At 35.9% G+C, this 21,554-nt stretch overlaps 1 protein-coding gene across 2 annotated transcripts; it reads left to right on the top strand.

The window, feature by feature from the left end:
- Window positions 1-9,949: 9,949 nt before the first annotated feature.
- LOC132623975 (nucleolin 1-like) lies at window positions 9,950-14,627 on the top strand. Of its 2 annotated transcripts, XM_060338787.1 has the most exons (7): window positions 9,950-10,736; window positions 10,813-11,013; window positions 11,095-11,148; window positions 12,626-13,040; window positions 13,181-13,300; window positions 13,645-13,953; window positions 14,038-14,627. In XM_060338787.1, exons 2-5 carry the CDS (start codon window positions 10,988-10,990, stop codon window positions 13,298-13,300), a joined length of 615 nt encoding a protein of 204 aa, XP_060194770.1. In that variant the 5' UTR covers window positions 9,950-10,736; window positions 10,813-10,987; the 3' UTR covers window positions 13,645-13,953; window positions 14,038-14,627. The 2 variants fall into 2 exon arrangements, with proteins under 2 accessions (XP_060194770.1, XP_060194771.1); XM_060338788.1 differs by lacking the exons at window positions 9,950-10,736; window positions 10,813-11,013; window positions 11,095-11,148 and adding an exon at window positions 12,381-12,523.
- The last annotated feature ends 6,927 nt before the right edge of the window (window positions 14,628-21,554 follow it).

Here is a 21,554-nt window from a genome sequence, read left to right as displayed (position 1 = left end):
GCATGTACATCATGAGAAAATACCGATAATATACCTGTGACAACCTCGGGAGAAGACTTAAGATCTTGGCGTCCAGCCAAAGCATAAATACGGTGCTGAGGACCGCTAGAACTGGGGACTCTCCTTCTGCCTCTACTATGGCCGACTGGCGCATGTGACCTGGCCCCATAGGACGTATAAATGATGAAGATCCGGATACCGACCCTGAGGGCTGGGTCCTACCTCTACCACCAATCGAAGGGCAATCACGCATAATATGAACTGGCCGACCACATGCATAGCAAACCTCTGAACCTAATCGGCACTGGCCCCAATGTAACTTCCCGCACTGAGAACATCGTGGCATGAGTGGCCTCGCCTGACCCGAATCACCCCTGAACTGAGAACCTGAAAAACTCTAACTCGGTCCGGAATGAGTAGATCTATCAAATCTCTGGCCTGTAAATCATGGAGGCGCACTAGTCATAGAATGGCCTGAATGCCTAGAAAATGACTGTTTGTGCCCGCCTCTAAACTCACTCATTGGACCCGAAGATCTATCCCTCTTGTTATACCCTGTATCATGCTCATGCTCACTTCTTTGTTGTTGTTGGCTTTCCTCTAAATTTTGGGCATGGGCTTGAATGTGTGAAATATCCATGTTGTCTTGAAGGGATGCAGTCAAGCACCTATCCATCAAATGTGGCCCTAGGACTTTCACAAATCGGTACACTCGATCACCCATATCCGCAACCATGGCAGAAGCATACATAGCCAAAGAATTGAATCGGAGACTATACTCTAGAGTACTCATACTCCCTTGCCTAAGATTCAGGAATTTATCGGCTCTAGCCCCTTGAACTTCTGGAGGCAAGTAATGTCGGAGGAAGGCATCTACAAATTCCTGCCATACCGGGAGAGGCGCATTGGCTCCCCGTGAAGCCATCCAAACTGTGTACCAATGAACCGCAACATCCCTCAATCTATAGGATGCTATCTCCACCGATTCGATGTCCGAAGCATGTATCAACCGAAGTGTCCTCAACATCCCATCAATGAAATTCTGAGGGTCCTCATCCGGCTTTGATTCGAAGAATTCCGAAGGGTTCAAGCTAATAAAATCACGGGCCCTTGCACTAATAGCCCTATCACCTTGCCCTGTACCTTGCCACTGAGTCTGGGCGGAAATAAACTGAGTAAGCAAATGAATTGCCTCTTTTACATCTTGGCCTGAAACATCCGGTGGAGGAGCTGGAGGTGCTGGAGTTGGGGCTGAGGCACCCTCATGCTCCTCAGGAATAGGCACTAAATGAGAGGACTGAGATTGAGCCGCATTCTGGGACTCACTTTCCTCTACAACCGTTGGCGGTGCTCTTCCAGACCTCTTTCCTGCCACTGTCTTGCCCTTTTGGGCTGCCGTAGCCTTTCTCTTTACAGACATCTTTGAAATACACAATACACAGTTAAGGAAAAGAGAAAGCCTTATATTATGGCTCTATCGCACGATCTTATGAAGAAAGAAGGTCAATCATTCCTAAAATGCCCGCAGCCTCCTGTTTATAAGTGTGGCGCGCAACACACCTATAAACAAGAATCTACCGGACACAGCTCGTAAACACACCCTAGGACAGAACTGCTCTAATACCACTTTTATCACGACCTAACTAGATGGCCATGACGGGTACCCGGTGCTAACCCACCTGGGTACCTCTTATCGTACATTCACATTTAGATCTAGGTGAGCCACATAGCTTAATCATACTTTCTATCCATCATTCATACTAATCTCATTGGGCAACAATACATCTATATCACCATCAACAACTATGCCCATATCAAAGTACATAAGCCGATGAAGCTATCAAAATGATATACAAAATATAAGCCGGCAAGGATAAAGACATCTAACCATATACACATGTCTACGAGCCTCTAAGAAGAGTATGTCACATCATATAGGCGGGACAGAACTCCGCCATTCCCATAAGTATGTACACAAAAGAATAGATACCAAAAGCTGTGGCTCTGAATGAAATGGAGCTCTGCAACGTAGTCTCTGAGTAATAAAGCTATGGATCAAGCCTGTCTCCTTGGCCACCTGCGGGCATGACGCAGCGTCCACAAGCAAAAGGACGTCAGTACGAAGAATGTACTGAGTATGTAAAGCATAATCAACATCATTATAGAAGCATACAAGACAACATAGGAAATAGCATAAGATGGGAGGTAGTAGAACCATCGTCATAAACACTTACTTGTCTTTCATAGGGACCTTCCATTTCTAATGCGTGTTTGTGTACATACATATGTACATATCCATACATCCATATCCGTATCCATATTCGTATCCGTATTTATATACATTTTCATATCCATATTCATATTCATAATCGTGTTCATATTCGTATTCATAGCATACGCGACCATGAAGGTTTGGTGTTTCACATACCCGGCCATGGCAAGGATCGGTGATTATACATACCTGGCCCTACCAAGGCTCAGGGTTATCCGTACCCAACTGCAGTGGTGTGCGCGCAATAAATATCATACCCAGCCTTATAAGCTCGGTGTTACATAATAGTCATACATAGACACATATACATAACAACTCATAAACATCTTCGACATCATTACTATCATCGTTTCATTACATCTATATTTATAGGATCATCCATCATATAAGGAATTTAGTAGAATCGTACACATAACGAGAATCATGAGCTTTAGTAGCTTTAAAGATAGAATCATTTGGAGGACATTATAGACTCATAAAAGGATAGGTATATAGCCAATGAACCATGCCTTATTGAAAGAAGGGTTAGCCTTACATACCTCTTCATTTAGCTATTCTATTCGCTTGAACGTTCTCTTTCAATGCTCACGTTTCTACCTTCATTAGAGTTATACTAACATTAGATAATCGATAGCTTAGCATACTTGACTAAAGCTAGAGAAAATTGGGCAGCATCTCCTTTGTTTATAAAACTTTCTCCATATCATATATCAACTCCCAAACGTCTATAATAACACTCACAACATCATAAGCAATAATAGTCTTTATTCACCTACATTATCCATATTTCCCAATTCACTTTAAATCATCCATATCCATGGTCATAGAACACCATTACATTCACTCATATACAATGTCTATCCCATGTCCTTAATATCATTTATAACATAATTATAATCACAACATATCAAGAATCATGACTCGATCCAAGCTACTACTCAAAAATGATACTATTCTTACATTCATGACCCATTTTCTATCTCCTTCTACAATCCAAGTCTTTCAACCTCTTCATACCTTAAACAACATGGAATGACCATAAACCTTACCTTAGAATGTGTGGGAATGGACTTTGGGTGGAAACACTTCACTTGAGCAAAACCCTAGTTCCACTTCCACTTGGATTTCTTGTCTTAGATGAGCCCTAATGAGTTTCTTACACTTGATTCTCTTGGTTTGATGAAGTTGATCATTAATTTCCTTTGAATTCTTGTGGAAGAGGTATGGAGAAATATTCTAGAGAGTTCTTGAGAGAAGGGGAGTGAAGATGAAATGAATTTGGGTCCCCTTTTTAAAAATTCACAATCTGTCCCGACCCAGTTCTACGGACCAACATACGGTCCGTATAATTTATATGGATCGTATGTCTGGCCGTTGATTTGGTCCAGTGAGGGATGCCATTCTGTGCAGAATATACGGCCTAACATACGGCCAGTATAATTTATACGGCCAATATGTTGGACCGTATAATGCCCAGCTATTCCGAAACTTGTTCTCGTCGATTCGTTTGATCTCCAATCCTTATGGAACCTTCATAACACTTGTTAAACACCTCATTAACAATCTAAGGGACATTATAACTCTTCTCCAGAATATCATTAAGTCATCATTAATTCGGTACTCATAAATCTTATCCGATACATATCGTATACTTTGCCTTTCTTGGCCAACTTTCTTCTCTTTACCTCAAATGTCTTTGAAATCTCAATTAGGATCATCAAATGCTAATTCTTACTTATTGAAACATCGCATACTTTGTGCCCTTCGTTGGTCTATTCACTGTGCAACAACGAAATTTTTTTCCGAGATGTAACAATAAATAACTTAAAGCTAATGACAACAAGTCTTCAAACAAAAACTCACTTCGAGCAATTTTCAACCACTAAAACGACAATTTGAAGTTTTGCGTATCCTTGATGTATTGGGCCTACCTTATTAATCACACAAAAATAAGTCGGGTTCTATATAAAATATTGAAGTTCAGGAGTCTCGAAGAATAATTAATCTATGGCTAAAGTACGTAAAAAAGTGTGAAAATGTAAAAGAGAGAGAGTTAACCAAAAAAAAAAAAAGGGGGGGAAGCAGGTCCTTTAACGCAGTAATTTACTGCATTAAAGGATTTAACCATGCCGTTACAGTAAAGTCCTTTAATGCAGTAAATTACTGTGTTAAAAATACTATAGTAACTCTTTTTTTGTGTGTGTATTTTGGTTCAATACGTTTTTTTTTGTGGTCATTTTAATTCCGGAGCCCTTTTACTACTTGATGAGGGTGACATACAGTTTGTTGAAGAAATATCTGCTTCCATTAGCCCTTTGGTTAAACCCTAAACTTGTCCCTTTTTCTTCGGACAATCAAAGGTTTTGGAAGGGGTAAATTTACTAGCAAAGGTTTCCATCTTTTTCTTTCTCCATTTTGTTGAGGTTTTTAGTTTGTGGATTTTAAGGTTTCAACTTTGTACCTCTTTTTCTTTGTTGGTTTAAGGTTTTTGAAATTATTTACTTGGTTACTTTTGTGTTTTTATTTTTCTTTTTCTATTTGCTCTGTTTGTTTTTATGGTTTTTAGCAAAAGAATACTCCTCCGTTCGAAAAAGATTGACGCTTTTCGCTTTTCGAAAATCAATCGAGTTGTTTTTTTATCGTAATTTTTTCATACGTCTTTTAAATTTTTTAAATTATTAACTATGGTGATTTACAATACGTTTTAGGTAATTTTCAAATATGTAAATCTTATTTCGAAAAAAATTAAGAATTTTATGTTCAAATGCACGGTCAAAATTAAGAAGTTTGACTTTTAAAAAATAAAAAATGTGTTATAAAACTATATATAATTGGAAATGAATAAGAGAAGCAAACCAATAACTTGTAGAGAGGAGGGAGAGATTATATTATTATCTTTTCTTGATGTTGGAAATGAGAAGACATAACTCCTTATTTATAAAAGAAGTTTGCTCCTCAACCTATAGTATACAACTTGTACAAGTTGCTCTACAACTTGGTACAACTAAGATACAACTTGCAAGTGCAAGTTGTATTTATAATTTAATGTGTAGGTGGTATAATTTACATTTAATAATACATCCAAATATCAACTTGTAAAATAATCCATAACACTCCCCCTTGGATGTTTTATTAATAGATAATGTGTCTCGTTAAAACCTAGTGGAAAAATCCTTGTGAAGGGAAAAACATATCTGGTAATACACATTTCCAGCTGCCTCATTAAAAACCTTACCAGAAAAACCCAATGGGACAAAACCTTGGTTAAGGAAAAAAGAGTGCAACGCGTATTTACTCCCCTTGATTAAAGCATCGCTTATTTCTTCAAGATGATGTACTCAGATCTTGAATATCAACTTGTTGTATGTTGAGGTTGGCAGCATATTTATGATCAAATCTGTCAAATCATCATTTGAACGAACTGGTCGATCACGTATGCCACCATCTCTTGATAGAGTTGCATCGTTTTCATGTAATATTGTTGCAATCACGCCAAGTACATTCTTGACTTGCTTTATAAACTGCTGTTATCTTTCTATGATTTGACTGTCAGTAAAATAACATGGTATGACAGTAATCCTTCATGGAAATAGCTAACATATCTGTAGCGAACTCTTATGCAGATCATATGAATGCCTTGTATATCCAAAACACTTGACAATATTTGTTAGGATAAACACATTCATGTCAGGGCTTTCATCTGCAATATAGAATTGATCTATTTCAATATCTCCATTTAGGAGTAAAACTATATCATGCTCGTAGTTATTATAGAAAGATATATAAATGCATCAATTGCACAAATATATGGTACTTCAGGAACAATTCAATTTTCTCATTTCAATCTATTTTAGCAAATAATCTACTACTTTTGGAAACTCTTCAAGAGCTTCAATAATATTTAAGTAATCAACTTGCACAGTAATATGAAATGTTCTGATTATCATAAAGAGACAAGGGTAAACAGGGTCATCTTTGTACCCTTCGTCAATAAATATTCACTAAGATGATGAAAATACATTCACCTTACCTGATTTAATCCATATAAGGATTATGAAGAAGTTTCCCAGGAACTTGTATATGCTTCAGGCATTTTGAATTATTCAGAAAATTTTGAATCTTATCAAGTAAGACATATAGACTGTGACAACATCCATTTAGTAGTTAAATGGCGTGACATCTTCTGATGTCTGTACTGCAGGTCCAATAAGCTTTACGCTTACCAAGATGCATCATATCACTTGATAATTATTTCTACGTTGGCATGCTTTAAGAGACGTAGAACTCAGATCCTCACAATTTTATACAATATTGTGCGCCATATTGTATCAAAGATATCGTCGACAAGATATCATTTTGTAGTGGTTCGCAATTCGACATAACTTACTGAGATCTCATCACTTCATTATTTTCAGGTACCTGAACCTCCCATAAGGTTTCATGAAGTGTTATGTCGTAGGCTTTTCAAGAGAATATTGCCTCCTTATTATGATCGTTTTGATCATTTGCTCATCCCCATTTTCAAGGATTATTACATTTGGAACTGATTGGTCTACCATGCTTCATGCATGTTGTATACTCTGTCCTTCAGGGATATTAGGAGCATTTTGTAGATGAAATATGAAATAGTTGGGTCAGCAAATGCTTCCAACATTTGACTTGAATTATCTGAGGATCATAGTGATGATAATTTAGAACATATTTCTTAGCTGCATATTTTCTCCCTCTTATGTTAGAAAAACTAACACATATCTAATTTTATTTGGGAAATCCATCTGTGTGCATCATGTTATATCCATTAATTAAATACCGCACATCAAAAGCTATAAGATGGAAATATCTAGTTCCTGACCCTGAACCATGTATGAGGGGAGAATTTATCATAATTTATTGGTCTGAAGCATACAAGTGTCGTTGTATGCAATATATCATATCTCAGACCAGGTCTGAAACTTTGTTCTCATAAGCAATGGTTTAGCTATATTATGGAGGCATCCAGTGCCAAACCAGTTTACCTATAAACTAGCATTATTAAGATGAATTATCTTGATTACATAATCTGGAAATTGTGCTTCCAACTCAATTATTTTGAGCAAGCAACTTTGTAAATGTCAAACTGCCAGTTGACAATAAACGTACATGTGACCGTCTCATAGATGCATCTATTAATTAAGATATCACATTGAAGGTGAAGGGGCCCATATTCACCTTTTATATTTTCCAGAATTTTAGGAGATTTAGTCCCAACATTAGCTGGTGTAATCAACTTATCATGAGAACAAGCAACACAAAAGAATTCTTGAAGAATGTTCTAGTTCTTCAATATATTTTGAATACTCAATTAGCACATCAGATTTAAATCAGGACGACCAAAATAGTCTTGTCAATTGATAAAATTATTTGTACCTATAAACTTCAAGTTTACCATGACGAGTGCTATTTAGTTTAGTAAACTTTTGGTTTACTATTGCATGAGATTTTATGTCATAAACTTCTGGTTTATTGTGACATGTGATCCATCATGCTCGGGTAACGTTTCATATACATATTTCTTACCCGTAGTAACTTAAAGACATTCAATTTTCTAATCATTTGTAGTCCCAATATGATAACCAATAGTAAACTTCAGGTTTACTATAATCTGTGTTCTGATCGTAACGATTACGATCTAGGACAAATGATGCTATCATATATATCCTCTTCGAGAGACTTTAATTTATTTGCCATAATCAGATACTATTTGGAAACTATTGGTGTCATGATACTTATAAATAAACAATTAACTCTTTTAGAGCCCTTGATCATTAGTTTCCACTACCAAATATTTTTAGATACTTCTGGTACCATGAAAGAAAATTTGGCTAGACACTACTGGTGTCATGATGGAAAACAGTAATCAAATGAAAATTTAAACACAATTTTAAACTATAAATTATGAAAGTAAACGTTAAGTTCCAAACTTCTGTATTTTAAATATCTCCTTCAAGGAGATTAGCCATTAACATCTGAATATTTTGTATCAAAGCGGTAACCACATAATAATTACATCCTTCAGGAAGAGATACATTAATGTTTATTTCCTTTAAGGAAATCAATAACAGCTAACCATAATGTATCAATGTGGTTATACTAGAAAGCATTTTACTCTGCTTCCTTTTTCTTTAAAATGATACTTTAATAAAAAATTTCAAGATGTTTATACATACAACAGGTACGTGTTGCAATGTCTTAATTTCATACCACAAAAACAACATGTATATATTCCTTGTATTTTATCTCTACAGGAGATAGCTTGTGATATTTCTTCATTCGCTTCAGAAAATGAAACTCATTTATTAAAATGTGCTTGAAATACGATGTTCAACAATAGTTCGTTATTTTGCTTAAGCATAAGAAGACATTGCTTCATATATTGTCTCAGATATACTACCAATTCTTTCTACTTCAAGAGTGAAGTTTTAGAGTTTTACTGCTTCAGGAGTAAAGTTTAAAGTTCTACTTCTTCAAGAGTAAATTTCAGGGTCCTACTACTTTGGGAGTAGAATGCAGAGTCTTAATAGTTCGGGAGTAGATTAGTATTTACTACTTCAGGAGTAAATACCAGAGTTCTACTACTTAAGGAGTAGATTTCAGAGTTCTACTACTTCCGGAGTAGAGTTCAAAGTTCTACTACTTCTTGAGTATAGTTCAAAGTTCTACTACTTCGGGATTAGACTTCAAAGTATGCTACTTCGGGAGCAGATTTCTGAGTTTGCTACTTCGAGAGCCTATTTCTGAGTTTAATACTTCGACAGTAAAGCATAGAATATTTGATTTTTTTCTTCTCAATTATTCTACCTCTTCTGGAGATAAGTCATGATAATTTCACAATCAAATTAGCGCACGTCTAATGTTATAAGATTTACTACATACTGTCTCATTTACTTCAGGGAACGGATCCGCATTTTCAACATTTATCAAAAGTTCTCATTTTTCAGGAATGAAATATATCTTATTGCGCTTTAAGCATATCAAATTATGATAGCTTCATGCCTCTTTTAAGATATTGCTACTTCAAGAGCAAATCAAGACACATATATATTGTAGAAAAATTTTCTCTAGCATATTTTCAATTGCAATCATAAGCCTATAAAAATATGACCACTTCCGATTGTTAACAAATTCAATTACAATGAAGCACGTGATATATAATCACTTCTAGTGATTGTAAGTTTCTTATGAACTAGAATTGTAAGTTGAGGCGATGCTCTGCAGGAGCAAATTTGGCGCCTCTCAAAATATTATCACTCTTAATAAATTCATCATTGAGATAGTCATGATGAAGACAAGCATCAAAATAGCTACAGCATGTTTGCATATTAATACGTATACATAGTAATTTGGCAAGTGTTGATAAGATATTAAATCTAAAAGTAAGCAAATTAAAGGCTCAAATTACGTTACATGTATCGGTCATCTCTATCTTTTGATACATAACATAACTTACTAGGAGTCAAAATCCTCTAAACATACCTTGATTTCCAGTGAGCCACGGGTGGTTCCGACAAGCTTTCCAAGACGGTAGCATTAATATAGACTAAATTCTAATAAAACATTAGAGACTCGTGTTGATAACGTGTTATAAAACTATATATAATTGAAAATGAATAAGAGAAGTAAACCAATAACTTTGTAGAGAGGAGGGAGAAATTATATTATCATCTTTTCTTGATGTTGCAAATGAGAAGGCTGATACAACTAATATACAAGTTTCCACAGCTAAGATACAACTTGCATTTATCACTTAATTTACATTTAATAATATATCCAAATATCAACTTATAAAATAATCCATAACAAAATGCTAATTGTTTTTGGACGGAGGGAGTACTTTAATTTTTTCACGTACCTTTTTGTTTTACTACCATAGGGAATTCACTGTTTTTTTTTTTCTTGGTAGAGGAAGACATTTGGTAGGTTGTGTGATTAATTTTGTGTGTCTCTTTAGGGTTTAAATATTTTTAGGCTCTTTTTAGCTTGTGGGTTTAAGGATTTCTTGAAAAGTTTTGTCTGGTTTAGTTGTGTGTGGTTTCGTTCTATTTGGTCTGTTTGTTTTTAAGGTTTTTTGTTCTGGGTTTTGAAGGTTGGAACAATTTGCCTCTTGGGTTTAAGGTTCTGTTGACATTTTTTGTTTTGTTAGTTGTGTGTGGTTTCGTTCTACCTGCCTTGTCTGTTTTTATGGATTTAGTGTTTTATTTTACCGCCATAGAGAAGTCACACGATTTAATTTTGTTTAGCTTGTTGTTGGTAGAGGAAAACATTTGGTTGGTAAGTGTGACTAATTGTGTGTGTGTTTACAGGGAAGAGAGTAGGTGAGGATGAAATTGAGAAGATAGTGAGTGCAAAGAAACAAAAGAAAGATGTTGTGAAAAACAAGAGTCAGAAGAAACAAGAAAGCAGTTCCTCCGAGTCTGAAGATGACAAGGTTGATTTCATGTCAAGTTTGAAAAGAATAACGGACTGACTCCATGTGTTGTCTTCATTCTTATTTTGTTATGCAGCCTACACCTGTGGCTCCTTATTGTCGTTCAGACGATGTTGCTGCTGCTATGGAGGGGTATTATTTTGCTAGAAAATCAACGGAGTTAGGGGAGAAGTATGATTTTGATCATATAAATTTTATGGTTGATTTTATCAATCTGCTGCGTGAGATAAGGATAAGGAGAGTATGGTTAGATGAATCTGATTCTGATACAGACAAGGTTAGACCACTTGATATTTCACTGGATCCACATCAGTTAATTGAGTGTTTTTTTCTTGCTTTCACATGCTTCTTTCTTTAGGGGAAGGCTAAGGTTGTGTCCAGCAGTGACAGCTCTAGCTCTGATGAAGAAGAGGTAGACTGCCAAAATCTCTTCTCTTACTTTTATTTTGATAATATGTCTCCATCTCCTTTTTTATTTTACTTTATCAGCTTTCTTACTTGGCAATAAATGAACATTCACGAGAAAAGGATAAAAATGATGATAGTAGGTTCAAAATAGTCCCTTAACTATGCACTTAACGGTTTTAGTCCTTTAAGTTTGTTACAAGTTAACAAAAACGGTCCCTTAACTATGAGAGTAGGTTCAAAATAGTCCCTTAACTATGCACTTAACGGTTTTGGTCCTTTAAGTTTGCCATAAGTTGACAGTTTTAGTCTCGACAAAATATTCATCGAACTCTGTTTGTTAGATTTGACGAGAACTATGAAAAAAAAGGAAAAATTAGTGAGAACTCTAGATCGGTCAAATAACTCGGGACAAAACCGACGGACGTTAGTCGGTTATAGGATGGACTTCTGCGCATTTTTCCTCAAAAATAACCGATGGACTTCCGTTGGTTTTCGTAAAAAACAATAAAAATTAAAAAACAAAAATAGTGTCCCTCGATTTTATCCATCGGTTTCCGTCCATCATTTTTTTCGCTTGTTTTTGGTAGTGACAATTTTTTTAGTTTCTGCTATGTCTAATTTATTTCTAAAGTCTAGTGTATTTTATTTAGTCGATGGATTCCCTCAGTTTTAATCGATAGAGTCCGTCGGTCTTTGTGTTTCGAGACATCATTTTCTGACATTATCAAACCGTTAAGTGCATACTTAAGGGACTATTTTTAACCAACCCTCATAGTTAAGAGACCATTTTGTTAACTTATGGCAAACTTAGAGGACCAAAACCGTTAAGTGCATAGTTAAGGGACTATTTTGAACCTACTCTCATAGTTAAGAGACCGTTTTTGTTAACTTGTAACAAACTTAAAGGACTAAAACCGTTAAGTGCATAGTTAAGGGACTATTTTGAACCTACTATCATAGTTAAAGGACCATTTTTGTCCTTTTCTCGAACATTCACTCCAGCTCAATGTTTTCTTATATTTCCATACGTCTTCTGATATTTCATTTTTGACATTAAATGATATCTATGTGCAGGCAACTAAAAAGGTCTGCCTGAACTCTGTTCTTGGCATACTGCACTTGTTTGTCTTGATTATGTTGTCAGCCAAGCTTTTACATTCTATACTTCATTGCTTTTGCAGGCTCCTTCACCTGATGATACTTCTTGAGGAAAGTGAGCCGAATTAAGGTCTAGATATGTTTCATTTGTGATCTCTCAACTTGTATTTCATTTTAGTTCACTGTCTAAAAATTATGCTTCACAGCCCTCTAGCACTCCATGTGTCTCAGAAAAGGAGACTAGTTCTGAAGAGGAAGAGGGTGAAATAATATATGAGAATGTAATTTACACATGCACTCGTAACTCCTTTCAAAGAATTTTGATTTGTATTGTATTTGAGAATAACTGACTCAATGTATCTTGTTCTTAATTTATTATGCAGCCTACTAAAGCAGTGGTACCTCCTAAGAAAGTGGCTCCTGCCAAGAATGGTGTTTGCTGCTAAGAAGGAAGATGAATCTAGTGATGATGATGATACCAGCTCAGAGGAAGATGATCCTGCAGCCAAGAAACCTCCTACTAATGGCTCTGCTAAGAAGGACGAGTCAAGTGACGATTCTAGTTCAGATGATGATAGCAGCTCGGAGGAAGATGATCCTGCAGCCAAGAAACCTCCTACTACTAATGGCTCTGCTAAGAAGGACAATTCTAGTTCAGATGATGATAGCAGCTCGGAGGATGATGCTGTTGTTAAGAAGGCAGCCCCTACTGCTGCTCCTAAGAAGACCCCTGCTTCTGCCTCTAAAAAAGAAGATTCTAGCGATGATTCCAGCGATGACTCCAGTTCAGATGATGATGTAAAGACACCATTTTCTTTATGTTACTCTATTTGATATATGCAAATATGGTCCTTTTACAACTGACTTGATGATATTGATGCCATATAAATAATTTAATAGTGTTGTTCTTTTGGTAATATAGTTATCGTGTTTGACAGGAACCTCCCTCTAAGGCAGTTGCTCAACCTAAAAAAGCTCCACAAGCCGTGAAGAAGGCTAGCGACAGCTCTGAAGAATCTGATGATTCCAATGATGATTCTGATTCTGATGCAGACTAGGTTTGACCACTTGATATTTGTTGTGTTATTTGTCCTCGTGCTACTTGATATTTGTTGTGTTATTTTCTTCTCGTTGCTGCTTTTTAATCCTTTCCCATTTTATTTCTTCAAGTTTAACAAGTCTTACTTATCTGTATTAGTGCAATAGCCAGCTCATCTCTTTTCTTTTTTAATTAGTTAACTGTTTTGCTATCTACATCCTCTAATATGGTGGCATGAAACATGTGGAGAACTTATTGTTGCGCCAAAAAGAACACTTAAAGAAGCTAAAAAGCTAAAATTCATGTTTGCATTTGTGTTGGTTGGATTAATGAACATCGATCATTTATTGCTTGGGTTACTAGATACGTAGAAGGATGGCCAGTTCACACCGCAGGCCGAAGCCATGGAAGGAGTTCCTCATTGGAATCCTCTATGAAGAATTAGTGATGCATGAGAAAGGCCTCAACCAATTAGATTGGGATGGAATTGTTCAAAAATTATATCATCAAACAGGCAAACAAAGTTGTGTAACCGAAGTGCGGACATTGTGTAAAAAATTTAGAGATGAGACAAAGCAGTTCATGGAACTGTTACAAGTTACTGGTTATGCATTGAACCCAAATAACAACAAAGTAATTTGTACGGATAAGGTGTGCGAACAAAGTTACCTGGTAAGTTTGTTGAAGCTACTATAATATGTAGTATATTTTTATGGTTAAAAGTTTTTACTCTAATAAATTTATTTTCTTTCACAGATCCATGATGGTGAGAGAGTGTTAAAAAACAAAGAGCTTCAACATTATTATATGTTGAGGAAGATATTTGGGTGCAAGAATCAGACGACACTGTAGTCTGGGGACAACCAAGTTTTATGGAGGGGTTTTGATGCTGCTAAAAGTTTACGCATTGTTTTGATAAATATGGACAAGATCAGAAATTATTGTTTCTGCGACGCTAACATAAGGAGAATGTTAATGCTTCGTTTTCTTGAGGCCAAGCTTTGGAGCTGAAAGAGGAGACGGGGAACAAGCAAGTTTTTTGTATAATCATGCACCCCAATCCATGATGTATGTATCAGGTGCCAAACACAAGTAGTAATATAAGTAGGTTAATACCCACAAAGTGTGCATGTTTTTGTCCTTGAAACCAGCAAGCAGTCTGCCATGCTTCTCCCTGTATGATGTTAGTTGGTTAATATAATACTAAGCATCTTTTTAACCCAGAAAAAAAAAACATTAAGAGCCTGATGGGAAAGCCACAAGAGACTTGGTTGGTTGGAAATTGGGTGTAAATTACTGTAGTTGGTTCTTAAATGTGAAAGCATAATCTAACTTTTAAATGGCTATATCTTATTTCTGGTCATCTTTAATCAGACTGTAAGTGATTGTTGTTATTCTCCAAATTGCAATTTTCATTTATGACTTCTTTTGGTCTACAGATTGTATTCGAAGTTTAAAACTTTGAATAACAGTTTGGAAAGTACTATGGACCGCAGATAGTATTCGAAGTTTAAAACTTTGAATAACAGTTTGGAAAGTACTATGGACCTTAGTATCATGATAGGAAAGTGACGCATTCATGTTATAGGGGAAGATAGAGATCCAATATTTAAAAGATATTTACATGTCAAAAGAGGGGAAAAGAATATGCACGAATCACAAACGAAAAGAAGAGTTGTAATTATTTTGTGTGGAACAGGGTACACAACTGGTTAAGAAAATATGAGCTTGAGTAAACTTTATTCCATTTGGAAGAAAAATCAACATCTTCAATTGCTTTCAATTGGCAAAACTTTAAGCATTTCAAAGTAACTTGTGCGAATAAAACAGTAAAACTATAAACAGTTTTAAAATATGGTTCAATGCCTCTTCTGCAAATATGAGTGTGAGATTATTATTTCACCCCAGGCGAGAAGGAAGAAAGTGCAAGCCAAGTACATCCGTCGTTGGTCCAGGGCCAAAACGTTAGACCCGCCGTTCTTATTACTACTACTTTTTCGTGTCCTGACATGCGATGCCTACAATGAAAAAAAGGAAATTCATTTGGAGTTTAGATTAATTACAAGAAACAATAACAAAAATAAACAGAGTAATAGTTTGTGTGTGTGTGAGAGAGAGAGAGAGAGAGGGAGAAGCGCCAAAGCAAAACTTGACTGGCAACGCTTGTCTCTGTTCTTATTTTGTTCCTTCTAGTTTGTTGTTTGTGAATTTCCAGCTATATCAATTATATCTCAAGTTTTATAGCTTAGTTTCAAACATTTGCACATATAATAGAAGCAGATGCTCCCGCCTGACGCCCTTTTGGAAAATTTAGATGATATTCTTCTTTACCAAGTCTAAGGTATGAACTTAAATGTAGAAACAGATGCTATGTACCAACTGTAATTGGTTCATTTTGTGGAGCAGCAACAGTCAGCCTCCGTCTTACATTTTTTGCTACTTCGATCTCAAACTATAATAACTCAAATATGCAGAGCCTACACATAAAGGAAGAGAGACGCGGCGTGGACAGTGGCGGAACCAGATTTTTCACTAAGGGGGTTCAAAAATGAAAAAGTAAACTCACGAAGAAGCCAAAGAGATACAACGTCTACTATATATATTTAAAAAAAAAAAAATTAACCATGTATAAATAGTGAAATTTTCAGCCAAAGGGGGTTCAGAACCCCCTTGGCCCTTCCTCCCTCCGCTCCTTGGCGTGGAAGAATATAATTAGAATCGCACTAATATATGTAACCAGACACTGCAGAAGAAAATAAATCACAATCATGCTTGCCATGGTTGGTACATCGGAATTCCGAGGGTACAAGCTTTGTCATTAGGCTTACATTCAATGATAAACCTGGTTTGCTTATGGAAATGCTATATATGAAGCTTCCAGCATTTAATGTAATAGGTCGAGAGTCGAGACAATCAACCATTAGCATTGAACAGGCTACATTTCCGGGAGTTAATGTAATGGATTTTGACCAATACAAACATGATTGTTTTTTCTCATCAAGGAAGAAAAATTGACACCAGTCATCAAGACCTACGTTCACCCTATTTGAAACGCAATAAGACATTGCACTTTGATTCCTCTCAAGTCACTCTTCTTTGGGGCACAAACCAAATATTTTATGAAAACATAAATGGGGTCTTAAATGCAGGGTAAGGTTACGTACAACAGCCTCTTGTAGAAATGTAGTGGAAACAACCTCTTGTAGAAATGCAGGATAAGGTTGCGTACAACAAGCCTTTTGATCCGGTCCTTCACCGGGCCCCACGCATAGCGGGACAATATTGCGCGGGGCTGCCCTATAAATGGGGTCCTAAACTAAGAAAAATGAAATTGGGAAAGAACAAAATCTCCAACCCCTTTATTTGACCAATACCTATACTGGTGATGGCAGAACACCTAAGGGTGGAAATTTTGAGTAACATTAAAGAGAGACGTAAAATGATTGTCAAGGTGCTGGAAAAAGGTCCAATAGACCAAAACAAGGTAGGAAGGATCTTTATCTCACCAAGACATTCCCTGATTTATTTATTTTTCAATTAACCGAGAGAATCCCAAGGCTAATGATGCAAGGTCTAAAACTCGTTGGATAACGGGTCCCACTACTCTGCCCTTCTTCACTTAAATACTAAGTTTGGTTTTGAAATCCGTGATGTGCATCTAAACACACATTACGCATTGCTCTTACCACTATAACAAAGCGCTGGGACACACTCCCTGAAGAAGTCATCTTGCAAACAGGATAATGTAGCCAGTCATCTTCAAAACAAATTGTAGTCTGCATCTAGTCCACACAAAATGACAAACTGGATAACAATGTTCTATTGTAGGGTAAATATTTGTCAAATGGACATTTTGTTCTGGAAGTAAAATGGGTGTAGAATAGCGTTTATAAAAATGAAAAGCACAAAAGCGACAAGTCTCAAAGGCCATTAAGCAAGAACTGAGAAGTGAAGCACATGCTTCCTCGAAATGAAGAGCACAGTTTAAAGATGATAAAAAAAGATGCTTTATATATGTCAATTTAGTACTCACAAAATCAACTGCAAATTAAATTACAAATTTTAGCGTCTAAATGCCCTATAATAATCCAACAATCATGAAGTGACCAAAAATAAAATAGCAAAAACAAAAGATTTTGAATATTTTACGAACTTCATGCCAGGGGCGGATGTACCAAGAGCCCAGGGTGTTCACCCGAACATCCTGAACAAAAAATTACAGTGTATATTTAGGATAAATTTTATGTGTTTATGTACATATATTAACTTTTGAACACCCTGTGTCATACCCCTTTTTAACCGTGTTAAATTAGAAGTACGACATATTGGAGATTCCTGTTTTTTGTTTATGTTAAATTAAGGAGTCGCCACCTAATTATTTATGGTGAATTAGGACACCTAAAGTTTATTAAAGTTGTGTTAAAGTTAACTCCGTTTTACAGTCTGCGAAACTTAAGATTCTAGGTAAGGGTTCAATTAGTCTAAAGGGAAGGTATTAGGCATCCTTTAAGACCAATTAACAATGGTTAACCGACCGGACTTATATTAATTAATTAAGGCTAAAATGTAGACGTAATATTTAAATATTTAAGAAAATATCTTATAAGTGTTGCTAAAGTTATTTAAATTAAAACTTGTAGAAAAGAATAGTTGCATAAAAAAAGTTTAGTTAAAAATAAACTAAAAGAAGCGGGACATGTAACGTTTATATGTATTTGGAGAAAAGTGAGTTATGTCGACTCACAAATTGAAAAGAGTTATTGTAAGATTAATATTAAATATATTTTAAAGGTTTCGTAAAATGACTATTAGTTTAATGTATATCGTGCGAAGGTTGTTTTAAACAAATATGTATTTCAAGTGTTAGAAAGGAATTAAAGTGGAAAAGTTATCCGTTGAAACTAGTTTGCCTTTTATTTCTTAGAATAAGCTAATGTTAGTGTAAAATTTGTGACGTTTTAAACTTCTAAGATAGTAAGCATAAATTATGATTCCTTTAGCCAAAATATGTAGTCATGCTATTTTGAAAATCGATTATTCTAAAAATGTTATAGATACTATAAATAGTTTAGAACATAAATAGAAGAGAATGTAGTTTGTGAAATTAACTACCCATTACTAAACTAAACCCCTTAATGTCACTAAGGTTCATCTAAATTAACAAACAAAAATGTTAGCCACACAATACACATTAAATGCGCACAAAATAAAATAGAGGAGTAGATGTAATGTAAATGGGCTCAGCCCATTCAGGAAGGCTGCTGTCCGCTACTGTTGGGGCTGACTCGAGGAGTTACGTTGGGATTTTAGCCCAACGCTAAATGTTGAAGGGGATGACGAATCGCTTGGACTCGCATGCGAGATGTCATGCATAAAAAATGAAAAAAAAAGGATTAGTATACAATCAACAATGCTAAACATATGCAATGTAAACTTAAACAAACAAATCAATGACTTGTATACATGCTATGCATATTTGAGTATTACTTTAACACCATATTACTTTTGCAATGCGGAAATGACTGATGGTATAGGTACTATCAGAGTTCATACAACACAAATATATGGCATTAGCAGGGAAATATGAGCACATATTTATCAGCGGACATGACAACATACTCAAAGGCTAATCCTGGACCATTTTTATCATAAAAAAAAAAAAAAAAACCTCAACAAACATTACCATTATCTTTTAAAGAGGAGAAATATCACATATCAGACTTGTAGATACTCATACTAGCATATTATCCTTTATTAAGTCGAGACATATTCCATACTAAGTTCGAATTAGTTGAAAGCAAACAGGCAATGTTCATTAAAATATCACAGCAGAGGCACTCCAACTCCAGAGTAATAGACTGCACAGCTAGACTGATCCATTTAGGACTTAAGCATATAAACATGGTTGATCTATTCTTATTTATACCACACATGCAACCAGCCCCCTCCTAATCAGACAAGAACATACAACTAAAGCCTGCCATGAACTTAACAATGTGTAGAGAAAGCAATACTGACTAGGACAGAATAAAAAACCAAACAAAACACCTTGTGAATCAGGCCAGTTTCTTGACATGCGAGATTTTCTTTTAGACATGCTTAGGTTAACAGATGATCCTTGAATAGATGACACTTGAATACTTTAAAGATGACACTTGAATACTTTAAAGCAACACAGAACCCACACTCAACACGGTTTCTAGCAAAACAGTGGCCAAATGAAATAAGGTTCCTTTGAAAGCTACTTAGTTTTAAAGCAATCTTTGATAAAGAACTGCGACAGAAAACACTCGAAACAGCTTGATGCATGTTATGTCCCGTGTTTTTCGTATGATTGAAAATCGAGAAATAATTACGACTTGTGTGTTGTAAGGATATGATTTGATTTTTGTGAATATGACTATGTTGGTTATGGAATCTTTAATGTTAAGACATCGGGGAAGGCCGAGGGTAAATTTGGAATTTCGGAAATTAGTTTCGGGAATTACAAAACGGGACGTTTTATGAATTGGGCCAAGAAAAATATAACACAAATGAGGCCCAAGAATTCTTGAAGGGGCCGGCCAAAGGCCAAAGCCCAACCCATTTTTAATGTCATGTGTTGAGCACATGACTTATACAATTGGATATATATCACTTCACACTTAGAATTTATCAAGAAAAAATCACATTTCCACTTTGACTCAAAAGAGAGCTCTCGGCCGAAGGAGAGAAAAGGAGAAAGAAAGATTTTCCAAGCTTTGTTGTTAAGCAAAAATTCTTGTTCTTCCCATAGTTGTGAAGTACTCAAGGCCCTCTTCAACGGGGTATAATTAGTTTGGCACAAGAACCTCGTTTGCGACAAGTCGGAAATTCAAGAAAAGGTAAGAATTTTGCCCCTCTAATGTTATAGAATTGGTATGAATGTGTTAATGATTGAGAATAGACGAGAATTTCGTAGTTTTAATGTGTGTGCGAAACCGTGGGTGTATGTATACTTGGTGTTGTGGCCGTGTGCCCTAGGAGGAAGAAGGAATATGAATTTGATCTTGTTTAGTTGGCATAATGTGTTGTTGTGATCCTTGTGTCGTAAATGATTGATTGATGAATTAAATTGGCGTTGGAAAATGATTTCGGATATTATCGGAAAGCGTATACCTTTGGTATCATTATGTATATCATTGTATATTTAGGGTGCTAGAGACTTTAAATATGAATTTATAATGATGTTAATGAATTCGGAATGAAACGACGTGAGTTAGAATGTTCGTCGTGAATTTTTGATGTTTTGAAGAATTATGGAAAGTAATGGATTTTGGGGAAATTTCGTGTTTGGCTTGGATTGTAGTTAGGATGTGATTGTATAAGTTTGAATGAGGAAATGAATACAATTATGTAGATATAGAATTGGAGTTTTGGAAGTTTGAATGAAAGTTGCCAACTTAAGTAATAAAGTTGAACTTTGAACCTAGAGTGGTTTGATTATTGCTTGTGTTGTTTGTTGATGTGTGGGCTGTTGTTATTGATATATTTTGAGCCGAGCTAAGTCTCGGGGATGTTTGATTTATAGGGGAAATGCTGCCGAAATTTCGGTAAGCAAAAATGAAGTTAATGGCATTTTTAGCCTAAGAATCTCAATTGGTAACTTTGGCCATTTGCAGATTTCAGGCGAAACGGGACTGGACTTTTGGGAGAGCATACGACATCTGTGAGGTATGTAAAGTTCCCTACTCCTTCATTTGGCATGTCTTAGTATCCTAGGCGAATATTGGAACTTCCGGAGCATTTCTGCTCCTCGAAACCCGATCCACAGAAAAGTTACTATTCATTCAATTCAATTGAAGCCTAAGGGCTCTATTTTGGCTAGAATGCCACCACTCGTCCGAAACCTATCGAAATGTGGTCGGGTAACCTAGAAACGATTATGTATGACCTTTGGCATATAAATGTTTGTAAAAATATGTTCGCCACCTCACTTTGACTCGAGGTGGGCCCGCTACCCCGAAACGCCCTATTTCTCTCATTGGGCTATCTTTGTGAATAGAGTTGGATATACTACTTCTGATTTTTGGAACTTCCTCCTACGGGGTATGTTTTGAACATTACGATGCGCCAAGTTATGTTTTGAACTATACGTACTATTTTGGAAACGTTTTGTGAAATGAAACCTTATATCGACTAAGTATTCGATTATTTTGTACTATGGAACGATTTGTGAAACTATTATGTTTTGAAGACTATTTTGAAGTATGATTTGCATTTGTTTGCTCACGACTCCGCTCGTGCCTTATTAT

The sequence above is a fragment of the Lycium barbarum genome, chromosome 12 (genome assembly GCF_019175385.1).
Source record: "Lycium barbarum isolate Lr01 chromosome 12, ASM1917538v2, whole genome shotgun sequence".
Lineage (NCBI taxonomy): Eukaryota > Viridiplantae > Streptophyta > Magnoliopsida > Solanales > Solanaceae > Lycium > Lycium barbarum.
The sequence above is the reverse complement of the archived record's forward strand: the minus strand, read 5'-3'. Positions and strand labels throughout refer to the sequence as shown.